Here is a 25852-nt window from a genome sequence, read left to right as displayed (position 1 = left end):
CGACCTTTGCATCTTACATGAAGTAAACGACGAAAACTGCGTCTACTGATTTAATTTTTTTGGTTTTCTGAATTTTCCGTCCTTGTTTTTTAGAAGCTCTACGAAATTATGTTATAGACATTATTAACAAAGGACTCTCACAAGAAAGCAGGGGATGGGCACTGTCAACTAATGCACAACTCCACAAGGAAAGTTTATTGACAAAGAGGATCAATATACGCCGAGCTGGGAAATCCAGCGAATAGATTTCATCCGAGCTGTTTTGGATAATCACCACATTTTTATTTAATTTATCTCATTTTAACTTGTGATTTGGTTTGCTTGACTGAAATCGAATAATACTTTACATTGGTTACACCGTCTTTCTCCAACCTGTGGTTTTGTTTGCGGTAGAAAGAGACGTAAAGGATTTCAACGACAGCTTTCAAAGCTGGTTACTCAATGATCCATTTCAACGTCTCCTTGGTTTCCGCTCATGAAGTTTTGCACAGCGACGAAGAAGTAAAAGAACTGCAGAAAAATTCTTGTGGAAAGTCAGCTCTTCGATTTAAGCCTGTAATGTTGCGGTAAATATGCGAATGAGTTTTTTATTCAGCATTTGAAAGGATCAGGTGACGAATTCTTGTTTTACTCAGCTGGATTTGTTTCCATACGAACGCCATTCATTGTGGTTTAGAATTGTTGATGTTGTACTTTAGGAAAGAGAGTCTGTGTGTTACAGCTTAGTCATGCGATTTTCGTTAAAAAGAACTTGCAAGTGCTTGGCAATCTTGATAACCTGTGCAATTGTGTATTTATTCGTAAACTGTGGTTTTAATGGCTGCACAAAATACGAACTCGATCCCATTCACGTGGCGAAGTCTCATCCTAAACTGGGAAAGATGATAAACATTGAGGAATTCTGGACACCGGAAAAGATAAAAGTTGTTCTTCAGGGGCCGGGTTCAAACGGTGAAGCTGTACAAACGGACCCTGGGCATCAGAGCGACAAAGATCGAGCTTATGCGGAGTATGGCTTCAATCAATTTATCAGTGATAAAATTGCTTTGGATCGGACTATCAAAGATACAAGACATTCGGCGTAAGTATCAAAGCCAACGAAAATATTTGTTTTTCTTTCGTTGATCACTCTGTTTGAAATATTTTGGTTAAAGCTCTTGCAAAATTAATGAAAAGCACGCAATTTTGTCATCGTAATAATATATTAGCATCGCTTACATTATTCTGATAAGCTTAAGACTTATATTAGTACAAAGATCTGTAGTAAAAGAGTTATCATTCGTAATTTTAATTTTTGACCCTCACGAGTCAAAATTGAAGTTACACCGATTTCTCTGATATAATGGAAATATTTTCAATTATTAATGGTCTTGTAAATACCATTGCTTTGCTTTGATCAGATATTTTGCTATTAGGAACACAAGGCAATTTTATCAGCAACTTGCATTGGAATGTATGCAATACTGAGGAGAGTATTGTATTTAAAGTTGCAGAAAACATGGTGCACACCAAAATGGATGTTACAACTTGCAAAAAGATGAAAACTAGTCTACATTTCTTGCAACTTGCAAGGCGAGTTTTCATTGCCAGACAAGTTATGAAGATGGGGTGTAACATGCGTTCGTGTTGTATTACCATACAGGCTCACCATCCCTGGTGAAAATCTTTCAAGGATCTTTAAGGATCCTTAAAGATCTGCATGAGGATCTTTATGAGGATCTTAATAAAGATCTTCAAGGATCTTTGAAAAGATCCCCAAGGATCCTTCATTTTCTTGGCAAGATCCTCAAGGATCTTCAAGAATCCTTTAAGGATCTTCAAAGATCCATAAAGATCTTTCCAAGATCTTGCAAAGGTCCTCAAGAATCTTTAAAGTGCCACTACGATCAAAATTTTGCATCCCTTTTTTTCTTCAGCTTTGGAAAGTACAAGTGATAAATACTAACCACGCCAAATTTTACATCGAAATTCCAACGGGAAGACCAGTTATTTTAAACGCGAAGTTCAGCTTCGCTGTGCCGCCATTACTCGAACGGCAAATGGCCGTGAACTACATAGAAAGCTGGATCTAGTTGCACCGACAGCAATATGACGTCATACGCGCACAACAACATGGCCAGCTTTCGAATGTTCGATCTCGCTGAAAGAAGCCACTTCTTTTTATTTTAGTGGCTCAAGGGCCGTCTTTACAACGCGCACGTATTGTGGGCAACCGAAAAAACCTTAAATGGTGGTTGTTTGAACATTTATGGTTCTGAAATACGTCAAAAGGGAGTAATTTCTTCAGACAAATCGTCTTTTTGTACATCGCACCGAAGTACTAAAGTCTGTAAATACATATCCTCTCGACGACTGCGACAGCTGCTTCGAGGGAAACTCAAACGCAAGGACTGCCATGCAATGCTACTGCCTCGATGCTTACTTTTCAAGGGTAAAGCGAGGGACTAAGTGAAGCGATTAGGCCAAGGTAACTAATCGGAAATGAACTGCTTTCGTGAATGCGTGCAATGAAAGCAAGTGGCGCGGAGTGGTGGTGTGTATGTTTTGTTTATAGCTCATTGTAATGCTTTGTTTGTCCAGTGTTCATTACGTCTACTTCCTATAAGTGTCATGCTTTGGTAAAATGAAAATGCATAGATTCTCTATTTTATTCAAATAATAATAGTAATTGCTTGTGGTATAATAAATATTGACAATCAACTGCCTCGAGTTTTTCGAATGCTCTCTTCGTACAAAGCACCCAACACATTTGTGAAAGACTTGTATGCCGACTGTAGAATACGCAGCAAGGCGAGATTTTCGATCTGTATTAAATGAGCAATTGTAATTAAACTGATTGTGACATTGACATGAAAAATTAATCTCTATATATTGAAACAATCACATGATATGTGAAAGTACAGGTCAGAAGAAATTTGCAGGCAACTTTCCAGCTGATGTAGACCTGCTGACACTCCAACTTGCAAAATTCTCTAATGTAGCTATCACTGACTACTGTGAGTCAAGAAGGTCTTGTAGCAATCCTATTTGGTCTGTGTTATTAACTTATTATAATACTATTGAGCAATTTTTTTAAAATATCACTTGTAAATATGCTTTGACTGCACCTTTGTGCAGACTTGCAGTGAATATTATGCTGAAAGTTATCTTGTGGGACAAGTCAAGATAATATCTACAATTTAAACCATATTAGTTTGTACTAAAGAGAACAAATGAACCAAACTGACAAAATTATGAGACAGTATTTTGTCCAATACCCTATTCTAAAGAGTGTGGAAAACTACCAGTGCTTGGTAAATTTCATCTTTGTGTTTGAATTTTTAATTTTGTATTTGTGCCTTCTTTTGTTTTCTTGGCAAAGTCTGTTATATGGACGGCCAATTTTACAGCATTTTTTGTACAACATAATAAATTTCTAAAAAAAAGTATTGCACTGTTTTGGTATATACCAGAGACAGTACAAAGGCGTCAACAAGGTCACCAAAGCACACCATGGCAAATAGGACTACCCATGGTAAATAATGCCATAGTAAACCTCACTCAGCTTTTAGTTTAGATCTGTCAACGACACTTCCTGAACCTTAAAATACTGGGATCTGTATTATTAGGGTTAGTTTAGGGAAGCATGAAGGCATTTTTCACAGTTACAGAAGATACCTTGTCCAGAAGAATGGGCCAGGATCTTACACTAAGGTTTACATTGTACATAATGTGCAAATTTATAAATGGAAGGGAGAGGAGGAGAACTACCAGCAAATTTTTGCAATATTTAGCATTGATATCATATCAATATGACAAGTAGGTACTGGTAATGCAGACTCTGTGTCTGTGTGGTTTTTTTTAAATGTTGCTGTCATACCCATGTCATCAAGAACCACATGCTGCAGGCAAGGTGAGAGTAGACAGCAAGACTGGCCTCTGACTTCAAGGGTAAACTTATCTTTATACAGGGAAGGTTTTTGGCCAGTGGGATCATGGCATGCATTCTTGTGGTCTGAGTATTCTCATTGTTGTAATGGTTATCAGAGAGGGCCACAGCAAAAGGCATAACTTTAAATTTGATCTTAGAAACTGGCAACATAGCTGATAGGAGAGTCTTCAAAAAAATATCCTGGATATAGGTCAAGCACACTAATATAACCAGTGAAGGGATTATGGAAATTGTTTACTGATGGCCAATTATTTTGTTGGCTTGTTCATAGTGAGGGAGATTTGAGTGTTATGTCATAACAGCAACAACAAAAACAAAACAAACCCCCCCCCCCCCCCCCCAAAAAAAAAAATAATAATAATAATAATAATAAAATGAAATAAAGTAAAATATGTGGTATTATTGGCATAAAAAATGGCTTTGATATTTAAAGCTGGCCCTGTTCTTGGTTCTGGTTATTTTCTGAAGGCCAACGTAAAAACCCACAGATATGAACATCCAACATAAGAAAGCCAGGGCTATTTGACAGAAGGAAAAAGCTAAACAGAATAGAAAAACAACAAACACGTAGTATGAGTATAAAGCATGAAAATGTTTGTGGTGTCAAGTAAGATAACAATTACAATGAACTTCATGTCGCTGAACAAAAACAAAAAATAAGCTGTGGTTTGTGTGAAAATTTAGGTTAAAGTATTTTGGCTCTTAAATATTTAAAACACCAAAGAAAAAAGACATTAAATCTCATTTCTGGTAGAATCTCCAAGAGTAATTAAGATATATCTGTAGAAAGGATGGTCATTCTTTCATAACTATAATATTTCAATTTATGTCTGTGAACATTGTGTTATTTTGTGGGAAAATACACAAAATTATACTGTTACAGCACAGTGTTATGCTGGCCCTTCACACTCAATATGTAAAATGATTAGAATTATAATGTCAGTTTGACACTATATCAAGGGGCTGGTTTGCTTGCTTCACTCAGATTCACACATCCTCATTGACCAAGGAACAAACATTATTGAAATAACAAAAATGGGTGAGATATGATGCAAGCCTACTAAGGTTTCCTCCTTAGCTGTCCTCCTAAACTTTCTTATTAATCTTTAGTTTTCCAGCTGCATTTGAGGGCTTTACAACAATTTATTGTTGAATGTTACTTGGACTGTGGCTTTAAGATATTAGGCCCCTCATGATTACTTCATTTACTGCTTGAAAGTTGTTGTAGAATGTGGAAGGGATCTAACCAGGTAATACCTGGAAGATTACAGCCCTGTAGTATTGTAATATTGCAAATATTCTGTAGATTACAGCCATAGCTACCCACTTTTCAACTGAAGTTAATTATACATCATTTTAGTTTTGTCAAAGCTTTATTGAACTATAAAAAAACAAGGTTAATAGTTCTTTTTTTTCTTGACTCATTATGCAGCTTTGATTGATACTTGCGAACACCATACACGCCACCAACATAGCATCAACATTTGGTCTGGAGTTATCCATCCTATTCAATAATTTGTTGCTCAAGTGCTTCTGCGAATAGTGATTAGGTTCTGTTTACTAATCCCAAATAGAAAACATACCCAGAATATTAAATAACCATATGTCTACCTCCAATACAGTTGCTGAGTAAAAAATGCCGAGGTGAATTCGTTTCTTCTTCGGCTTTACATGTAAATCTCAGGCTTGAATGAGCTGTTCGCGTGTCTTCGAAGCGTATTCTTTGCAGTCATACGACTCCAAATCCACCGCCAAGGAAATTATAATCCACGATATTCGATAAAATTGTCCTTTAGATCGCTTTTCACCAAACTGGATGGCGGATCTTACAAATAATCTTGCCTATTCACCTACTTTAGGACTTTCGATTACTGAAGTTTACTGAGTTCTTGCAAGGAACGCACGATGTTCGATGCGCGTATGACGTCACACAAGGATCTCATACAAGCAACCGCATTTTAGAATGACCACGGGCGTCACTTTGCCGTCGGAGTAATGGCGGACGGGTTTTCGATGGTTTTCGGCCACTTATTCCCAGGATCAGTAAGCTTGTATAAAGCTAATTAATAGCTATTTTTGCAATTTCGAACTCATTAAATGGATTGGAACACGAAAAGGGCGAAAATAGAAGTAAAAATTTTCGTCGTAGTGGCACTTTAAGGATCCTTCCAAGATCTTGCAAAGATCCTCAATGATCCTCCCTAGGATCTTTATCTTTAAGGATCCTTAGCAGGTCTTTGAAGATCTTCAAAGCTCCTTGAAGATCCTGTGAGGCTTTTCACCAGGGATTTCTGAGTCACAAGCATAAGATTTTTATCCTGCAAAGGTGTGTTAAGATTTTCAAAGATGTCTCTGCAAGACGTCTCAAGATTTCTAAAGACTTCCAGAGATGTTGGCCATGGATATTACAATTCTGGGTTCAGTTCAAGCTGCCCTCACAAACCACTTACTGAATGCTCATAATTTTTACTCAAAGCACACCACACATTGCCCTTTTACCACATTGCCTAGAAAATAGAGGTAATGAAAAAAGCCTTTCTTATTACATTCACTCTTCAGACAAGTACACTTTCCCGTGGGAATGATAATACTTGAAAAGAAGATTTAAAAAGGAAAATTGGAAATACAGCCATAACTCCATCCCGAAAATATCTTTGGGGCCAAAGCTAAGCCCAAAGTATCTGCCAAAGGCTCAAACTATAAAATAAAAAGACATTTTTGAAAATAAATGGTTATTTTACCTGTAAAATATAGTTAACTAATGGGAGCTTAACACAACCTTGTCCTTAGTGCATATCAGCGACTTCATCGCCACTAAAAGATCTATTACACTCATCTCGCAAATACAGGGACCTTGCGTGACATTACTTATTATATAGCTGCCTTGTTCTGCATAGCAGAACATAAACTGACCTTTGTGTCTTTGAACAGTACTTCATTACAACTGGACATTGTTAGTAAATGTAATCGATACCAAGGTATGCTTATATCCATTAGGTCCGGATTGCGTGCCTCATTGTTTGCCTTGCGAGTACACGTTGCACAATAACTTTTATCAAGTTTACTTTGCCTTAGTGCTGTATTTTGTCTTTACGATTATGCCTCCTCGACCAGCCAAACGCCGTAACCGCCCGGTTAGCCTTAACCCGAAAACCATGTCTCTGCAGGAGCTAAATGCTTTACCTAGGAATTCTTTGATTCTTCTCGCGTCGGCTCGTAATCTCGTGACAACCGGCACGAAGACCCGCTTGGCCCAGCGGGTTTTCGAACACGAACAGGCAGGCACGCACGCACCTCAACGGGAAACTCCAACCGCCTTGAACGAAAATCCTTTGGATGTTGGGCGACCACAGCCTCCAGATCGCCAACAGATGCCTTCGGTCTCCACATTTTCGCCGGATCAACTTCTCCAACTCCGTGAGATCATCGCTGAAGTGGTTGCCCCTCAGCGCTCTGACCAAATTGCTGGCTTGCCACAGGATATTCCTCTACTTTCTCCTGCCAGCGTCCTCAACAGCGGCCCCGCCACCGGCCTCAACGCGCCGAACGCCCTCCCAAACACCTCAAATGCCACGTCGGGAGAATTCCAAGATGGCGGCTTATCGCAACCTCAGCTAGTGCCCAGTCTCCTCCCAACGGCTCTTCCAGGTTCCCTGGGCGTCCCAGTCCACCAACCTCCACACGAGAGCACATTGCCGCCGCTGCCGGAAAAGATCCGCACCAAGATTACCAAACATCACGCTGTTCCGCCGCCTCGCCCCAACAGCAGATGTGGAACCAACTCCTGTTCCCAAGTCAGCACTGACCCTCTGGCACATCGCCTAGCCTTCCTACAGTCCCAGGCGATCGCCAATTCCACCCGCCGTTCATACCAAGCAGGAATTCGTAGATACTCTGCCTTCTGTACCTCCAAGGGATGGCAATGCTTTCCAGCCACGGAGAACACTCTGCGGTTCTTTGCTGCCTATCTTGCCGACCAAGTCAGCTTTAAAACCATCAAGCTCTACCTGGCAGGTATCCGTTTCGCTCACACTGAGAATAGCTTGCCAGACCCCTTCCAGGAAGCACCACTTCTTCATCTCCTCTTGCGGGGAATCAAGCGCACAGTGGGCCTCTCCTCCCGTCAGCGTCTTCCCATTACCATGTCCCTCCTTCGGCAGATTAAAGAGGAGCTAGCTAGGGCTTCTGACCTTCTCCCTTCCGACAAGTTGATGCTATGGTCGGCATTTACTCTAGCCTTCTACGGTTTTCTCCGTTCTAGTGAATTTACAGCTCCATCTGCGACCCAATTCAACCCACTGGTGCATCTCTCCAACTCTGATGTCTCTTTCAACTCTGGAGGATGTCTAACCCTGCATTTAAAGTCATCCAAGACCGACCCTTACCGTCAGGGCTGCACACTCCTCATCGCACCATCTCATCGTTCTGTCTGCGCTGTACGGGCTCTCAAAAAGTACCTCTCCACGCGTTCCTTCAACAGCACTTCCCCGCTTTACGTATTCCAGTCTGGAAACTACCTCACCAGGGCTAAAGTCACCTCCATCCTTCGTACTATTTTCCAACGTCTCGGAATACCAACAGAGCTCTACTCATCCCACAGCTTCAGGATCGGTGCCGCAACTACTGCAGCAGAAGCTGGCCTGCCGCCTTGGCTTATCCAGACACTAGGACGATGGTCAAGCAATTGCTTTACTCTCTACATACGAACTCCACCTTCCGTGCTCCAGAAGGTTCCCAGCTGGCTGGCCTCCTCGTCCTCTTAGGGACAGGTTTTATATAAAACATATTTATTGGACTCTGCTTTCGCATATTGTAATTGGCAGTATTTGGGATATTATTTTGGGTGCACACCTGCCACTTCCCTTGCATGTTGCAGGCTGGGTGGGGCTCTCGCCCCACCTTAACTTTCACTTACACCCGGGTGGGGACGCACCTCACTCGCTGGCTCATCCATACTTTGCAGGGTGTGCCGCTGCCACCCTTGTTACGTTACTTATCATTGCTAGGGTGTGTTGCTGCCACCCTTGTTGCCTTACTTGTTATTGCTAGGGGGTGTCGCTGCCACCCTTGTTGCGTTACTCATTATCACTAGGGTGTGTCGCTGCCACCCTTATTGCCTCCATTTGCAGGGTGTGTTGCTGCCACCCTGCATTATGCTAGGGAGCACCCAATGTCTTTAGTCCCATTTACTGCCAAAGATTGTGTTGTGTGTATTTATAACTACTATGTTTAGCGACAAGTTGTTAATGGTTATTTTACCTGTAAAATATAGTTAACTAATGGGAGCTTAACACAACCTTGTCCTTAGTGCATATCAGCGACTTCATCGCCACTAAAAGATCTATTACACTCATCTCGCAAATACAGGGACCTTGCGTGACATTACTTATTATATAGCTGCCTTGTTCTGCATAGCAGAACATAAACTGACCTTTGTGTCTTTGAACAGTACTTCATTACAACTGGACATTGTTAGTAAATGTAATCGATACCAAGGTATGCTTATATCCATTAGGTCCGGATTGCGTGCCTCATTGTTTGCCTTGCGAGTACACGTTGCACAATAACTTTTATCAAGTTTACTTCGCCTTAGTGCTGTATTTTGTCCCACCACTCCCTTTGCCCCCTATTTCAATAAAGCTGGACTACTGGCTTGGGTGCACACCTGCCACTTCCCTTGCATGTTGCAGGCTGGGTGGGGCTCTCGCCCCACCTTAACTTTCACTTACACCCGGGTGGGGACGCACCTCACTCGCTGGCTCATCCATACTTTGCAGGGTGTGCCGCTGCCACCCTTGTTACGTTACTTATCATTGCTAGGGTGTGTTGCTGCCACCCTTGTTGCCTTACTTGTTATTGCTAGGGTGTGTCGCTGCCACCCTTGTTGCGTTACTCATTATCACTAGGGTGTGTCGCTGCCACCCTTATTGCCTCCATTTGCAGGGTGTGTTGCTGCCACCCTCCATTATGCTAGGGAGCACCCAATGTCTTTAGTCCCATTTACTGCCAAAGATTGTGTTGTGTGTATTTATAACTACTATGTTTAGCGACAAGTTGTTAATTATAAACTCAAACAAATACTGGAATTGCAGATTTTGAACCCCTAACATCTTTTACACCAACCAGTCATTTTTGAACCCCATAATGTTATGCCCTTCCTAAGCTGCTTACCCGGGATCATTTTTAACATAATTTTAATTTGTGGATGTTGTTTTAGTTACAAAAATCTATTTTTCTCAGACCAACTGAAAATGAGTGACCATAATCAGAAGCTTCCTTGATTTTTCAGATGCAAGGAACGCAAATATCCATGGAATCTTCCCAAAGTGAGCGTGGTTATAGTGTTTCATAATGAGGGCTGGTCAACCTTATTGCGTACAGTACACAGTGTGATAAACAGATCACCGCCTCATATGCTTCAGGAAATAGTAATGGTGGATGACTTCAGTAGTAAAGGTGAGTCCTATTCTGTTTGTCACTTAAAGGGGAAGTATCACGCAAATTTGCTGTCATTTCAAAACCCAAAAATGTTTGTCTGTCAGCAGAAACAACAAAATAATTGTCAACTTTGTTATAAAACTATCACCCCAGTGCAATAAAACTATCGATTAGTGCCTCTGGCCAGAGACAGAGTAGGCCGGTATGGATTGGAACTTGAAAAATGTTAGGCTAATATTTTTCAAGTTCTCGCATTTTTGTTTCCAAAATGTGCTAGAACAGATCACAAGTTGCTCCTTTCAAGAATTGAGTTGATTTCTTTCCTCTCGTCAATCTAGAATTATTTGGCAGCTGATTATATCAAAAACCCCATGATACTTCCCCTTTAATGTGCAGTCCTAGGAAATATACATACTCCCCCTATGGAAGGGTTTTTGTTTTGCATCCCCCCTCCCCTCAGGAAATTCCAGCTTAGCTGTATACTTCGTTTCTAAAGTTTTGGCTTATTTTGTAAAAACAATTATTATGGTTAAAACAAAATGACCTTTTGTTTGTGGTTTAATCGTCAGAATTTCTACAGAAAAAACTGGACGATTATACAAAGAAATTAGGAAAAATAAAGATTGTTAGAACCAAAGAAAGAGTTGGATTAATTAAAGCAAGATCAATTGGAGCTATAAACTCTGTTGGAGAAGTTGTGTTGTTTCTTGATGCACACTGTGAGGCTAATGTGGGCTGGTTACCACCCCTGTTGGAAAGAATTGCTTTGGATCGTCGGACAGCAGTATGCCCTACAATAGACTTTATTGATCACAGCACCTTTGAATACAAGCCTATGGATCCTTACATACGGGGGACTTTTAATTGGAGATTTGATTACAAAGAGAGGCCTGTGCGTCCTGAGGATATGAAGAAAAGGAAAGACCCCACTCAAGAAGTAAGGTATGTTGTATTTGTTTGTTACTTTTTATCTGTGTAAAGTTATTATCTAGCCAGTCAGTCGTTAAATCAGCACATCAGACAGTGAGACACTCAGTCAGCAATTCAGCCAATGAGCAATTCAGTCAGTCAATGAGTTAACCTGAACTAGTCAGTCAGGCAGTCAATCTGCTGGTTGGTCAAACAGTCAGTTAGTCAGTCAGTCAGACCATCAGTCCAGCCAGCCAACCAGTCAATCGGTCATCCATGGAGCAAGTCAGTCAGTTAGTCACTCAGCCAACAATTCAGCCAATGAGTCAATGAGCCAGTCCATCCATCATTCAATGAGTTAGCAATGTAGCCAATGAGTCAGTCAGCCAATCTGTCCATCATTCAGTCAGTCAGTCAGTCAGTCAGTCAGTCAGTCAGTCAGTCAATCAGTCAGTCAGTCAGTCAGTCAGTCAGTCAGTCAATCAGTTAGCAATGCAGCCAATGAGCCAGTCAGCCAATCTGTCCATCCATCATTCAGTCAGACAGTCAGTTAGTCAGTCAGTCAGTCAGCAATTCAACCAATGAGTCAATCAGCCAGTTTGTCCATCATTCAGTCAGTCAGTCAGTCAGTCAATCAACCAGTTAGCAATGCAGCCAATGAGTCAGTCAGCCAATCTGTCCATTTATCATTCAGTCAGTCAGTCAGTCAGTGAGTCAGTCAGTCAGTCAGTCAGTCAGTCAGTCAGTCAGTGAGTCAGTCAGTTAGTCAGTCAGTCAGCAATTCAGCCAATGAGTCAATCAACCAGTCTGTCCATCATTCAGTCAGTCAATCTGTCAGTCAGTCAGTTGATCATTTGATTTTGTTTTTCTTGCAGGTCACCAGTAATGGCAGGAGGACTGTTTGCTATCAACAGGGAGTTCTTTCATGAGCTTGGGCTGTATGATCCAGGAATGTTCATTTGGGGAGGAGAGCAATATGAACTGTCCTTCAAAGTAAGATAGAGTTCCTTGTCATAGTCTCAGCAGTGACATTAACTGAATCTTGCGAGTTCTAACATACAAATGAAACGTTTTATGCAAGAGGAGATTCTGAAGAGATTCTGACAAAATTTGTCTTTGGTTTCCTCATTCTCCTTGTAGCTCTGGCAGTGTGGTGGCCAACTAGAAAACATCCCTTGTTCTCGTGTGGGACACGTCTATCGGCACCATGTCCCCTATTCCTACCCAAAGGCTGATGCTACGCTTACAAACTTCAAGCGTGTGGCTGAAGTGTGGATGGATGAGTACAAAGAATGGTTGTATGACAAGAAGCCTGAACTAAGACATGTAGACCCTGGAGATATTAGTGAACGGATTGCACTGCGCAAAAGACTTCAATGTAAAAGTTTCAAGTGGTATATGGAGAATGTAGCCAATGACACTGTCAGATCAATCTATGAACCCTTGAGGGCTAATGGCCCGGTAAGTGTAGGATGCTGTAGAAGTGGAATAAATAGTATACAGTGGAACCTCTCCTTACGGACAAGTCTATAATACAGACATCTCTCTATACTATTACGGACAGTTCACTTGGTCCCTGAGAGACCAAAATCCATAGAAAGCCTTAACCTCTCTAAAACAGACATCTCTATAATACGGACATTTATTCCTGTCCCCTTGGTGTCCATAATAAAGAGGTTTGACTGTACTACCTTAGTCAAACCAAAAAAAAATTATTGGGTGAGTCAGCACCCAGGGAGGCGGAGGGATACTCCCATATGTAACACGTATGTGATACATGTGTTTGAAAGGATTCCCACTATTTGGGACAAACATGTATATTGTTTTTTGGTGAAATTTCTATTTTTTTCGCAGGATCTTGCTAAATCTTTATATGCTGACTTGTTTTAACACTAAGAATGTCGCTCTTTTTCGCTGTTTTCCTTTTATGCCGACTTGATTATTTGGCCCTGTTTTCTTGAAAACAAAGTTGATGTAACAAAGCCCATCCACTGGATCAAAGATCTTTTTCGTTGGGATTTAGCCCTACTGGCTGTGATACCAAAACATTGTCAATAACTAAAAGTTATTTCTATTTTATGAACTATTTGCTTTACTGTGCCTTTCAATAACATGCAGACTCTGAAGTTCAAGATTAATCAACCGTTGTGTTTTCCACTGCTGTCAATAAGCTCAGTGGATCTCTTAAGGGCGATTTAGACGGTACAATTTTGCCTACGATTTGTCGCATGTGACATGCTTATGCCATGCCTACAACACGAATCGCGTTGTGTAAATCAACCTACAACATCCTTACGACAGACGCGCACAACACGAAAAATGTCGTAGGATTTTAAAACATGTTTTAAAATCCTACGACAATCGTAGGTAAAGGCAATGTTGAGTGGCGAAAGTTGTGTACGATTTTTACATGACGCAAGCAGTGCGCACTCTAGAAATCGCATGCGACAGTCGTAAGAGAAAATCGTACCGTCTAAATCGCCCTTTTAAAGGGGTTTCATTAAGTTTTGAAGTAGGGGGACACCTATAGGAGAGAAGCTGGGCAGAAAATTACACTTGAAGTGAATTTCTTTATGTTCAGTTTGAAAGTAGGCAGGTACTGACTCTTGTGTATCCTGGTACTGGTACCCGGGTCCCACCTTCTAATGAGAACCCTGCTCTTAGAAAACTTTGATATTTAGCTAAGTTGGTTCAGTCTCATTCAAATGCTGTGATTAGCAGATTTTGATCCATTTTTTTTTTCTGTAGTTTTGCAGTCACTCAGTTGTCTCCGTAATAATATATTTATTTATGATTAATGCCAGTAATTAAAACACACATTATTAGTTGGGTTTTGAAGTTCAGAGTTCTAATGTTATTGAAAAGGAGCAGTGATGTGTATGCCACAATCATAATTCCTTTCCTAGGTTCGAAACCCAGGCACCAATCTTTGTTTGGATTCTATGGGAAGGAAAGCTGGTGGTGAAGTTGGGCTGATGCCATGTCATGGAATGATGGGAAACCAGGTAATATTACGTAATGTAAATCCTCATTAAGTGGTGCCTATGTGTCCTAAAAATCTTTGCCATTTGCCCACCCCAAAACTTGAATACTGAGTGAGAGTAACAATGTCTTTTTAGTTTCTTAAACTTAAGTAACCACATAAAAAAAAACTACTGATTTATGTAATCTTACACACTTCACTATGGAGGGAATTGGAAATTTCAGCAGGGGGCGGGGGGGGGGGGGGGGGGGGCATAATATTTGGAATTTAAGGCTTCAAATTGCATATTGCATATTGAGTAGTTGTATCCATATCTACTCTATATACCATTCAATGAATGGTATATAGAGTAGTTGTATACAATATTGGATTGCGTATTGAGTAGTTGTTTCCACAAGTTATTGGATTGTATATTGTGTTGTTGTATCCAATATTAATTATTGGACTGTATAACATACATGCCAACCCACGGAGTTCAAAAATCGGGAGACGTCCAGAAATCTTCATGGGCAGCCAGCAGAACCGTGTCAGCAACAGCGAAGAGCCTCCGAGGGCTGTGGAATTACGGCTATATTTAGGCCTTCAGTGGGGGGGGGGACTTCACCGTTCTACCGTAATTTCAACATTTCTTCATGGTTAAACGAAAACAAAAACGCCGTCATCAGCGTTCAATATTAAGTATTTATAGCCGACGTAAAAAGCGGGAGATTTATGTACCAAAGCGGGAGAGCGGGAGATGAGGCAAAAAAGCGTAAGTCTCCCGCCAAAAGCGGGAGAGTTGGCATCACTGGTATAATGTTGTCTAGTTGTATCCAGTAGTTATTGGATTGTATCTCGAGTAGTTTTATCCAATAGTTATTGGATTGTATCTCAGGTAGTTTTATCCAATAGTTATTGGATTGTATATCAAGCAGTTTTATCCAATAGTTATTGGATTGTATATCAAGTAGTTGTATGCAATAGTTATTGGATCGGATATTGAGTAGTTGTATCCAATAGTTATTGGATTGTACAGTGTTTATCAAGTAGTTGTATCCAATGGTTATTGGATTGTATATCAAGTTGTATCCTGACCAATAATTTGTTTGTATATTCATGAAGTAGTTGTATTTAATAGTTATTGGATAATTAAGATGTGAATCATCTAATAAAAATTATAAGAATATAATATTATATTTTGTCGCCAGCGCACCCTTGCAATTTAACTCTCAAGTCTTTGACCTTTGCTTGGCCTGTCACAAAATTAATAATAATTAGATGAGTTCTGACAAGAGTTTTACTTTGAATTCTTTCATTTGCAGGCTTTCCAGTTCACACTTTTGAAGGAGTTCCGACAAGATGAGGCCTGCTTAGATGTCAGTCAAAGCTTTAGTGGGGCAAAAATAACATTTTATGGCTGTCACGAACTTAAAGGAAACCAGGAATTTAGTTATACCAAGGTAAAAGTGATCACATGCAGGAAATAAAATGCAATTTATTTAGTTAATAAACAAAGACTGTAGATTGAAGATTTGACCAACAGATTTTGTCAGTGAAATGAATTATATATCAAACCTACACTACCACTGGTTAACATTTATGTTGGCTGCAACATTGCTATTAAAAAAAGTTTGTTTGTTGAAAAAGTTGTCAAAAACTGTTTCAAAAGTTTTTGTAAGTGGTAATGGCCATGAAGCACTGTAAGTTACTCCTTGTTCAATTTGTTTCCCAAGAAAATATTATTAACCATCAATAATTTTGAAGTTGTTTAGAACTTATTAAGTTTGTTGGGTATTGTCAACAGAATCCTTTACAAAAAGTTGTTTGTAAAAGCATTGTCTCACAGGTGCAGTGGTAAAGTTGTGGGTGGGTCTCTGGTCTGGGCACCACCCCACCCCACCCCACCCCCCCCTCCTGTTTTACAGAAAACGTTATTGATAGTTCCTTGTATTTGACTGCTTGCTCTTGACAAACCTGGAAGTTTTTTTCAACTTCCTGTTTCCACTAACTTCTCACTATTTTATCATTTATTAAACAGGACAAAACACTTCTTCATGTCATCACTAACAATTGCGTGACAGCAACTAACAAAGGATACCCGGTCATGGAGCCCTGTGTGGATAAACCAGAACAAATATGGGAAATTAAATTAAACGACCTCTCCAAATTAACCACTAAAAAAGCTGCTTAATTTAGCTTGCAATTTTGAAGTTTTCAGAAATTTGATGTAGAAGGTAGTGTGAATCAGAAAACCTTGTCTTAGCACTTTTCATATTTGTTACTAAAATTGCATGTCAATTTAATATCCTGTCAAATTCAATTCAATTCAATTTTTTTCACACTTATTCGAATTGCTAAACTGCAGGAATTTTAAACAAATGGACTTCTGTGACACATATAGAGCCATTTGTTTATTCTCTACAAATTTAATAGTCCTCTGCTGTATCTTTTAAATTTTAATTCAAATAAGAGTGTTCATGGTTTTCAGATTCCCACATTTAAGCATGTTATTTAAGCATGTTACTTATTTTGCTGTAATATTTTAGTTACAAAAATGACCTCAACCTGGTAAAAATTGTCTGTCAATATGTTACTTAGCAGTTTCACAAAATTGTTCAAATTAATAATTTTCTAACAAATAATTGCAGTGGGTATTAGAATGGTCGTTCATTGAAAATAAGATTTAATTAAATTTGTATCTGTTTGCTGCACAGATTCACGATCTGAAGCATCTTTAAACTTTAAAACTGTTGAGTGCATTTTTCAAGGGTTGCCACAGTCAGGGAAAAGCAGAATTTAATTTTTTTCAAGGTCAGAGGATTAGTCAGGGGAATTCTAAATTCAACCAGAAAGTCAGTGAAAAGTCAGGGCATTTTATTTTTTGCTGGCCACCAGGTTTGGGGAATGGTTTTGTTATTGACAACGATATTGTTGTTTTAAAAGACATTCACAAAGGAATTGGTTTCTGTAGCACTGGCTCTTATGGTAGAGAAATTATCTTCTATGGACCTTGAAAACTGGTTTGTAGTCAGTGAAAAGTCGGGATTTTTTATGTTAATGACCTCAGCTCCAACAATGCTCCTGTAGCTCAGTGGTAGAGCATCCGAACTAGTAATCAGAAGGTCTTAGGTTCAACTCCTGATGGGAGCATTCAGATTTCCTTTTTTGCGAGTATGCCTGTGCCACTCACTGAATAAAAGATCATTCTCAAGTGGTAACACTGTGACCTTAACTTTGGCAAGATAACTTGCTGCGCCTTTCAATAACATGCAGACTCTGAAGTTCACGATTCAACCGTTATGTTTTTCACTGGTCACTGCCTCGTACAAAACAAAGTCGTGCGGCCCAACAGATTCAAAAGGTCAATTCCAAACATTGATTGGTGGATTTGAATGTACTTTTTTGGTTTCTGTATTTTTGCGGTCATTTAGTTGTCGATGTTTGATTGACGGAGGTAGAAGACGCAGATTGTTACTTGGGTGTTGAAGTTCAGAGTCCACATTTTATTGAAAGGTGCAGTAGTTTTGTATCAAATTTTCTCTTTGGATCCCGAGATTTCCTGGTGAAACATTGATTTTGGTACATAATTTATCCATCTTCTGTTAAGGGTAGTGGTCAAAACAACTATTTTTAGTGTGCAGTTCCAGAAAATATCCATACTCCCCCCATGAAAAGTTTTTTTGCTTTCCATCCCTCATCCCCCCAGGAAATTCCAGTTTAACTTGAGTTCATACTTTGCTTCTAAAATTTTGACTTTTAAGATCCCCCTCCCCCAAGGAATTTCTGATAACCTTTGATGGGGTGAGTACATGAATTTTTTTCTGGAACTGCACAATACTAGAAACAGGACCCACCAAACAACAAAATAGATGGTCTGGTCTCTACCTGCACTCCCCCCCCCCCCCCCCCCTTCCTCTCCCCTCGCCTTCCTCAAACTCAAAAGAGAGTGTCTCTTTTACGTTCAGCCACCCCTCTGTCCAGAAGTAAAAACTGGCAATGAGATTCAAACCTCACTTTTCTTGTTTATCTAGAAGGCAGACTCTTGCTAAAACTGTTCATGACATAAGCGGTGACTTAATAGCCCTCCAACCCAGACAAGGTGGGTCCTCTTTGAACAAACTTTTAATGACCAGTTCCTTACGACAATTTAGATCATTTCATATTTATGCTGACAATTTCTGACCAAGTGGTTTGTGTAAGCACCCCAGCAATTTATTTGTCCATGCCTCATTATTTATGTGGCAAATTTATCACTGCAATTTAAGGAAAACAGTGCAATCAACAGACAAAAAATCTCCTTAAAATTAACGACTAAATTAACGAGAATTCCTAGAGTTTAAAAGAATTGCAAAATCAGAACATCACAAAATTCATAAAGGGAAAAAATACAACTAACTCTCAGAAAATTAATCAATTAAATACATTATTTTATAAATCTCAACTATGACATTGTAATAATAATTATTATTATCGTAACTGTGAAATTGCAATTGGAAAACCTTCGTGTGATAAAAATTATGGTAGTTAGAAATTAAATTTAAAAATGCTTACTGACAATAGGAGCATATTTTGACTCAGCACTTATTTTTACTTTGTTTAGATTTTTGATGATTGTTGACATTAAACACGTTTTTAACAAGCACAGTACTGAGCTGTTAGTCTCAAAGTATATCGTTATAATTACGATCAATAGTAACGTTTTGAGCCACAGACCATTTTGTGTGAAAAATAATTGAATAAAAATTTATTAAAAGAAACAAGTGTCCTTTATGCTTTGGGAAGTATTTGCAGCAAAAGATGATAGTGAGATTGCAGACGTTCAAACTGAAATTAAGTGGTTAAAAATCCCAACTGGCAGGAGACAGACCAGCTAGCTATTTACAAGTTTGGTCAAGGAGTTGAACTCAAAACGGCCATGAAACAACTCCAGCTAATGGTCAGAGTAGCTTAAGGTCTTGAACCCGCGAACTATGGATTTCAACACTAGGGAGCTAACCACGCATCCACTTCACCACGCATCCTGTTTAAACTTGAGTGATATTTTCCCGTTTTGGTGTTTGTTTTCAAAACAGGTTTTAACAATATCTATTCAAACTGTTCTTAGGAACTCTCCTGAGCTCTCAGTTATCAGGTCAGGGAAATAACTCTTTTTTAACAGATTTTATTTCAAGGTCATGGAAAAGTCAGGGAATTCTGTATCAAGTCCTGGAAATTCTACCCCAAAGTGAAAAGTAAAGGAATTTTATTTTAGGGTAGCCACTTGGTTTCAGAAAGGGTTTCCATGTAAGAGAAAAAGGTAAATGTTGTTTCAAAAGGCAGTTACAAACGAATTGAATTTCTGTGGCTTCATCACTGAGTTTGTTGGGAAGGAACTTGTTTTCTGTGGTCAGTGAATTACAGTGCAATGCACCTTACCGTGGCCACCCATCAAACTTTTTTTTAACAAGTAAGCTACATAAAATACAAAACAACATGTTTTCAATGACTCGTTGTTGCGTCACTTGCCTGTTGGAATTTGCAAGGAGGTGTGACTGTTAATGAAATTGGCATATCCTCATTGGCTAACTTGTAAAATAAGTTTGTTGGGTGGCCACAGTAAGGTGCGTTGCACTGTAATACTGGTTTTTGGTCAGGGTGTGTGCACTGTTACATTTATCAGCAACATTACATTCCTTGATACAATGAGACAGCTTTTAACATTCAAGGTATTTTTTGTTGGGTCTCATGTGCAGAGTTGGTTGAGCAAATGCAGTCTAATTTCCAGGCCTCATTGTGCTTGTTGAACAAGGTGGAGGCTTGGTGCTGAGCTTCCTGGGCAAACCTTGTTCAGCTCAACGAATAACATCACATTTGATTGTATGCCAAGGACGACTGAGAACAAGGCTGCAGCTTATGATATTGCTCATACAAAGATGACGTGGCTTGTGACTTAATCTTTGTCTTCAGTACCTAAATCATGCACAGACCTGGACAGGTTTCCATAATTCCATGGGAAGCATCCAGATTTTAAATTTCTTGGAGAATATGAAAACTCGTGATATCTTGTAACAGTCAATAAAGCCTTGCAGCATTCGATTTACTGATACGCTCAAATTATAGTTGTTTTGAACTGAGACATTGATGAATGCCTTGAGATAATATGATATACACTGGCTCCCCTGTTTAATACCAAGTGAGAATGTGAGAGAAATGTTTCATGTGACTAATAAAGTAGAATTAGCCATTGGGAGAAGTACTATGTCACAATTTTGTGACAAACAGGATTTGCTTTACCCCATACAGTCACATAACACGTATTATTCCTCATGTGAAAACAGGATGCTCAGACAGTTAGGATGATCAATGGTGTTTAACACAAAGCGCTTTTTACAAATGAAGCAAAGAAAATATGAGGATATCAGATAGGATTGATAAAAAATATCAGTGTCAAGAATGGTTTTGAAAAAAAAATTTTCTGACACTTTTTGATATTTGTTTTTTTTTTTTTTTTATCAATCCTATCCGTTAACATTTTCAAGTGTCATGCATCTCCAAAGAACTTTCCTTTCACTGTTCATTGAATATAAGGATGTGTCTGCATGCAGGTTACATACAATTCACAATTCCCAGACCAGCACTTGCAAAATCTATTGCAAAAACTTGACTGGTGAACTCACACAGACATACTATTCACACCAATGTGGAAAGTACGTAGCCACAAAGAGACAGAAAACAAGAAGGACTGATAACCATTTTTACTGTACCATAATGATTGTGGGCTGCTTTGCCCACCCATCAACAATGTCCAAGGAACAAAATAATATTAATAAATGCAGCTAAATGTAGTTTGGGCTAAGTTAGACTCAAGCTAATGCTTGTCTGTGGTGTTTGGGCAGTAATGCACATTTGGGGTCTAATATGGGGGTTTGCAGGGCTGATGTCTTTTGCGTTCCAGCTCTGTGAGGTAGTGCAGTTGCTTTGAGTTGCGTCATGGGGTGCTTTTGCTCCCTTTCCCACCCCCCTTCTGTTGGTCATGGTATCTATTGTATTGGCTCGTATCTCGCCAGGCACCACCTTTGAGGTCACCTCCCCAAGCTCATCTATCAGCAATGAGCTTAATATGCATTGAAATCAATCAATTTATTATTTACCATACAGATTAGTCAGTAAAACTGACTGATTCATTATTGTTCCAAACCAAACAGAAAAAAAAAATTGTCACCAAGTATGGAATTCTTGTCACCTTATTCCTCAACATGACTTTGTGGAAAACCATGGAAGCTGCTGTCTTCTAGCTTAGTAAACTGCCAAATTCACATCACAATCAACTGTGTATATAGTGCAGCTGCTTAGCCCAAAAAATATTAAAATCGTTCGTTTTGTGATACAAGCATGCAGAAACTTTGCAAAAAGATAGCTCTTAAGCTCCTTATTAAATTCTGATATAGGGCCAACGTGAAATGTCACTTTGTGGGGAGATAGGCGGCGCCACGTTTGTCATTACATGAAAACGAGGCTGAAAGTGAAAACTGTGCAAAACTCCATATTTTTTACTAGCAATGCAGAGATTTTGATTGTAAACAATTCAAATGCCACATTTAAAGTATATTTAAAGTGTACTCGTTGTTTTTGAACGCTTTTTAGACCGTTATAATGTTATTTTAGTGGTGATGTAATTAAAGTACTTGTTACCTCCTTTATTTTAAAAAAGCCATCCTTTATCCTTGCAAATGTTGTTTTGTTGGGTAAGGGTAAGCCCTCGAAACCACTAAGAAGAAAAAAATGAGTTATTCACTAATTCACCCAGTCTTCTTCCCTCCCCTCCTTATTTCAAATAAAAAAGAGCACTAGCAGGGAAGAGCAGGAAAAATTGTGCGCCATAGAAGAGAAAGAGAATGTCCGTTACCAGTATACACAGCTCTGAAAATTCACGGTGAAACGAGAAAGAGGAACCTTGTAGACGTCATGCACAAGCTTGGTTTATGCATTTCCTATGATCGGGTGATGGGTATTTCCACGGACTTAGCTAATTCTGTCACGGCACAGTTTGAAAAGGAAAGTGTTGTCTGCCCTTCACAACTACGAAAAGATGTGTCCACTACAGCAGCCATCGGCAATATTGATCATAACCCGAGTTCTACAACGGCAAGCTACTCCTTTCATGGCACAACCATATCGCTAGTTCAGCATCCTACGGCCACCATAAATGGAACTGTTCAAGAAGTGAAGGCTATAAGCGAGCTACCTATTGCATTTGGCAATGTTCCTCCTGCAGTTCTGCTAGTTAATGATCCCATCATTCCAGAGCCTCCCAGTTATTATATAGGCCTAGAACACGGAACGATTACTCCAGTAGATGTGCCAGAAGAAGAAGAGTTCCAATGGCTTCGAAATGCAAAAGAGTTAGCATCAAAAGCAACTCTTGAGAAAGGTGACTTCATATCCTGGGCAGCATTCCATGCATGTTGTCAACCAACAACAGCGTTCCTGCAGTGATATCGCTTCTTCCTACGTTCAACGAGAACGCACATTCCATCGCGATGATTCTACACGCTATGAATATGATCAAAGCTGCAGTAATTAGTCAATCCAAGCCAAACACCTGTTATTGCACTGGATCAACCACTTTTTGCACTTGGAAAACTCATCCAGTGGAACTGGCCTTCAACTCATGGAGAGTCAAGAAGTTCATTCCGATGCTTGGTGGATTTCACATCGAGATGGCGGCATTTAAGCTTCTTGGAGATTGGCTTGATGGAAGTGGTTGGACCAGCGCCCTTGTAGCAGCTGAAGTTGCAACTGGAGGAGTTGCTGATTCTTTCATCAAAGCCACTCACGTCACAAGAACTAGACGGGTGCACCAGGTTACTGCCACTTGTTTGTTCATCCTGCCGAATAAGGCATATAGTGATTACCTTGAAACCCTCGAGAATGGTGAAGAACCACTCCAGTTTACAGACTGGGTCAATAAAATGTCCAAAGAGCGCCTGCAGTTTCTGTATTGGAATCGAGTCCTCTTCTTAGAGTTATGTGTCTTGCAGTTAATCAGAGCATCAGAGAAGGTAACTTTTCACTGTACAAGAAGTCACTTGTCTCACTGGTTCCGTGGATGTTCTCACTAGACCACATCAACTTCGCCAGGTGGATGAGTGTACATATACGTGATATGAATTTACTATCTTCAACTCACCCTGACATCCACCAGGAGTTCACAAATGGATCGTTCGTTGTACATAAGACTGAGAAGGTTTTCTCTTCAATTGCTTTAGACCATGCGCACGAGCAAGTAAATGCGCAGGTTAAAGGGGAAGGCGGAGCCGTCAGACTGACGGAAAATCCAGCAGCATTAAGAAGGTGGATGATCGCTGGGCCTGAAGTCGCAAGGATCATCCAGGAATTCGAGGAAACATATTCCAAAAAAGTCAGTGAAGAAAAGCGTCACCTTCATGAGCAAATTCCGGGCGTTTAGGCTGCCTTTAAGAAGGACGTGTTGTCACTCGTGTCAGCAATTGAGAACATGGGTAATCCCTTTGAGGAGGACAGTGCAGACCTTCTTGTCCTAGACTCAAAAGAAATCATGGATGATACATTAGTTAAAGCTGTGAAAGAGGTGCTGTCTATTGGTCAGGATCAGTACAAAGCCTTTGTCAAAGAAAGATTCCAGGAAAGAGCAAAGCCAATAACCGAAGCAATAAAGAAGAACAAGTTACCCCTGTTCAAACAACAACAACAACAACAACAACAACAGAGGAACCCGACGAAGGATAAACAAGGAAAGTTGCAGCCCTTAAAAGAACGACTTTGCTTTATTTTCCCGTCTGTACATAGCCTGCCAAAGCCATGATGGTAATCTCGAAGAATTTCTCAAGCACGAGAATCAGCCTTTTCCTCCAACTCTATCACAAGCAGGAAAAGTAAGGGATGGTCAAAAGTCAGACCTAGTGAAATGCATGGAAAGGCTTCTTGAAAGGAAGATTGATGCACCCCAGGTTGAGGCGACAATAATTGATGGTGCAGTTATTGTCCAAATACTGAAGCCGGGAATGGCAACCACGTTTAAAGAGTATGCAGACTTCGTGTTTAAACCATATATTCCCAAGCAGCTGGAGGCCGTTCAAAGAGTGGACGTTGTGTGGGATGTATATCGTGAAGACAGTTTTAAGTCCACCACGAGAGAAAGACGGGGCACAGGTACTCAAAGAAGGGTCGCATCATCCTCTAAGCTCCCTAAGAATTGGAAAAGCTTCCTTCATGTTGGTGACAACAAAACTGAGTTGTTCTTGTTTCTGGCTAAGGAGTTGCAGGCTATTGACATTGAGGGGAAGGAGGTGTACAACACCTATGGTGAATTCGTTCTCAGTTCTCAACCAACAGAGATGATGATACCTTCCGGTTCACTCAATTGCTGAACAACTGGGACCACAAAGAAGCAAGGCTCTCCCAATTTTTCACTCAATCACTGGATGCGACACGGTATCGTTCTTTTCCGGAAGGGGGAAAACATCTTCCTGGGACGTGTGGAACGTGTTTCCACAAATCACGGACACCTTTTCAATGTTGGCTTCAGTTCCAGAAGAGATTCCTGAGCAGGCAATGGCCCTCATTGAGAGATTCGTAGTGCTTCTTTATAACAGAACAAGCTCACAAACGACAGTGAACGAAGCAAGACAGGAACTATTATCTAAAGGCAACCGAACCTTAGAGAATATTCCACCAACTCAAGCAGCCCTTCTCCAGCACACGAGGCGTGCAGTATACCAGGCTGGACACATTTGGGGGAATGCTCTTGTTCCGAAACCAACACTACCAAGTCCTTCTGACTGGGGCTGGGAAAAAGATGAAAACAGGTGGAAGCCGGTATGGACACTGTTACCTCAAGCACAGCAGATATGTTACAAACCCTTTTTACTGATACGGCGGCCATTTTTAATTCCATTGTTTCTAATAGCTATTACGGGATGCTCAGAGGAACATCCCATAATTTCTCTTAATATAAATTAAAACGACTGCCTTATAGGTATAAAGAGTCTATACTTAAAGGTGGCCTGACTATAATTGGTTTACTTCCGGGTTTTTGTGACGTCACTGATCACGTGACAATAACTGCTAGTCATAAATTGTTTCTTTTTCTTGTTTATTGCCTTACCTGAATGTTTTTACTCTATATGTTCCAGTAATTGAAAGGTTTTATAGCTGTTTAGCGATTTTCCTTATCAGCCTCTATTTCATGCCTGTCAAATAATGCCACGCCCCTTTCATCCCATAATAGTCGATTTCCCGATGGCCCTATATCAAAAAATATTTAGGACTATTAGTTCTATTGTTTTGCCAAGTTTCATTCTTGTATCACGAAACGAACGATAATAAATTAACGTTTCAAAGCCTCTTATCTTGTATCAATGTCTGACCACACAAATATGCCACCTCAACCAATAATTTTTTAGCTAGAATGACTGGTGACACTGTAAAGCGCAGTACATTTTTCATACAAAGCAAAAATTGACTGATCTTGATTTAACAACACTAGCAGTATATTACATTGATAGATGATTCTATACAGAAGAATTTGACAGTCGCCATTTGCAAACAAAACACTGACACAGTTGTAGACAAAACAAGGAGGATGTGATTTG

General features: G+C 39.9%; 1 protein-coding gene across 1 annotated transcript; it reads left to right on the top strand.

Annotated features, from left to right (window-relative positions):
- Nucleotides 1-2: 2 nt before the first annotated feature.
- Nucleotides 3-18985, top strand: LOC146481663 (polypeptide N-acetylgalactosaminyltransferase 10-like). Its single transcript, XM_085107741.1, has 8 exons — nucleotides 3-1081; nucleotides 10221-10387; nucleotides 10939-11311; nucleotides 12154-12271; nucleotides 12419-12739; nucleotides 14185-14283; nucleotides 15563-15700; nucleotides 16279-18985. The coding sequence occupies exons 1-8, from the start codon at nucleotides 729-731 to the stop codon at nucleotides 16429-16431; spliced, it is 1722 nt and encodes a 573-aa protein (XP_084963867.1). The 5' UTR covers nucleotides 3-728; the 3' UTR covers nucleotides 16432-18985.
- Nucleotides 18986-25852: the final 6867 nt, after the last annotated feature.

Source organism: Pavona decussata, unplaced genomic scaffold (genome assembly GCF_977016875.1).
Source record: "Pavona decussata unplaced genomic scaffold, jaPavDecu1.1 SCAFFOLD_48, whole genome shotgun sequence".
Classification (NCBI taxonomy): Eukaryota; Metazoa; Cnidaria; class Anthozoa; order Scleractinia; family Agariciidae; genus Pavona; species Pavona decussata.
The sequence above is the reverse complement of the archived record's forward strand: the minus strand, read 5'-3'. Positions and strand labels throughout refer to the sequence as shown.

What these genes read in the sequence shown, in the direction of transcription:
- LOC146481663 (XM_085107741.1), top strand. Translation starts at nt 729, where the DNA reads ATGCGATTTTCGTTAAAAAGAACTTGCAAGTGCTTGGCAATCTTGATA. An exon ending in AATATGAACTGTCCTTCAAA is followed by an intron (nt 12,272 to 12,418) that starts GTAAGATAGAGT and finishes TTCTCCTTGTAG; the next exon opens with CTCTGGCAGTGTGGTGGCCA. An exon ending in ATGGAATGATGGGAAACCAG is followed by an intron (nt 14,284 to 15,562) that starts GTAATATTACGT and finishes TTTCATTTGCAG; the next exon opens with GCTTTCCAGTTCACACTTTT.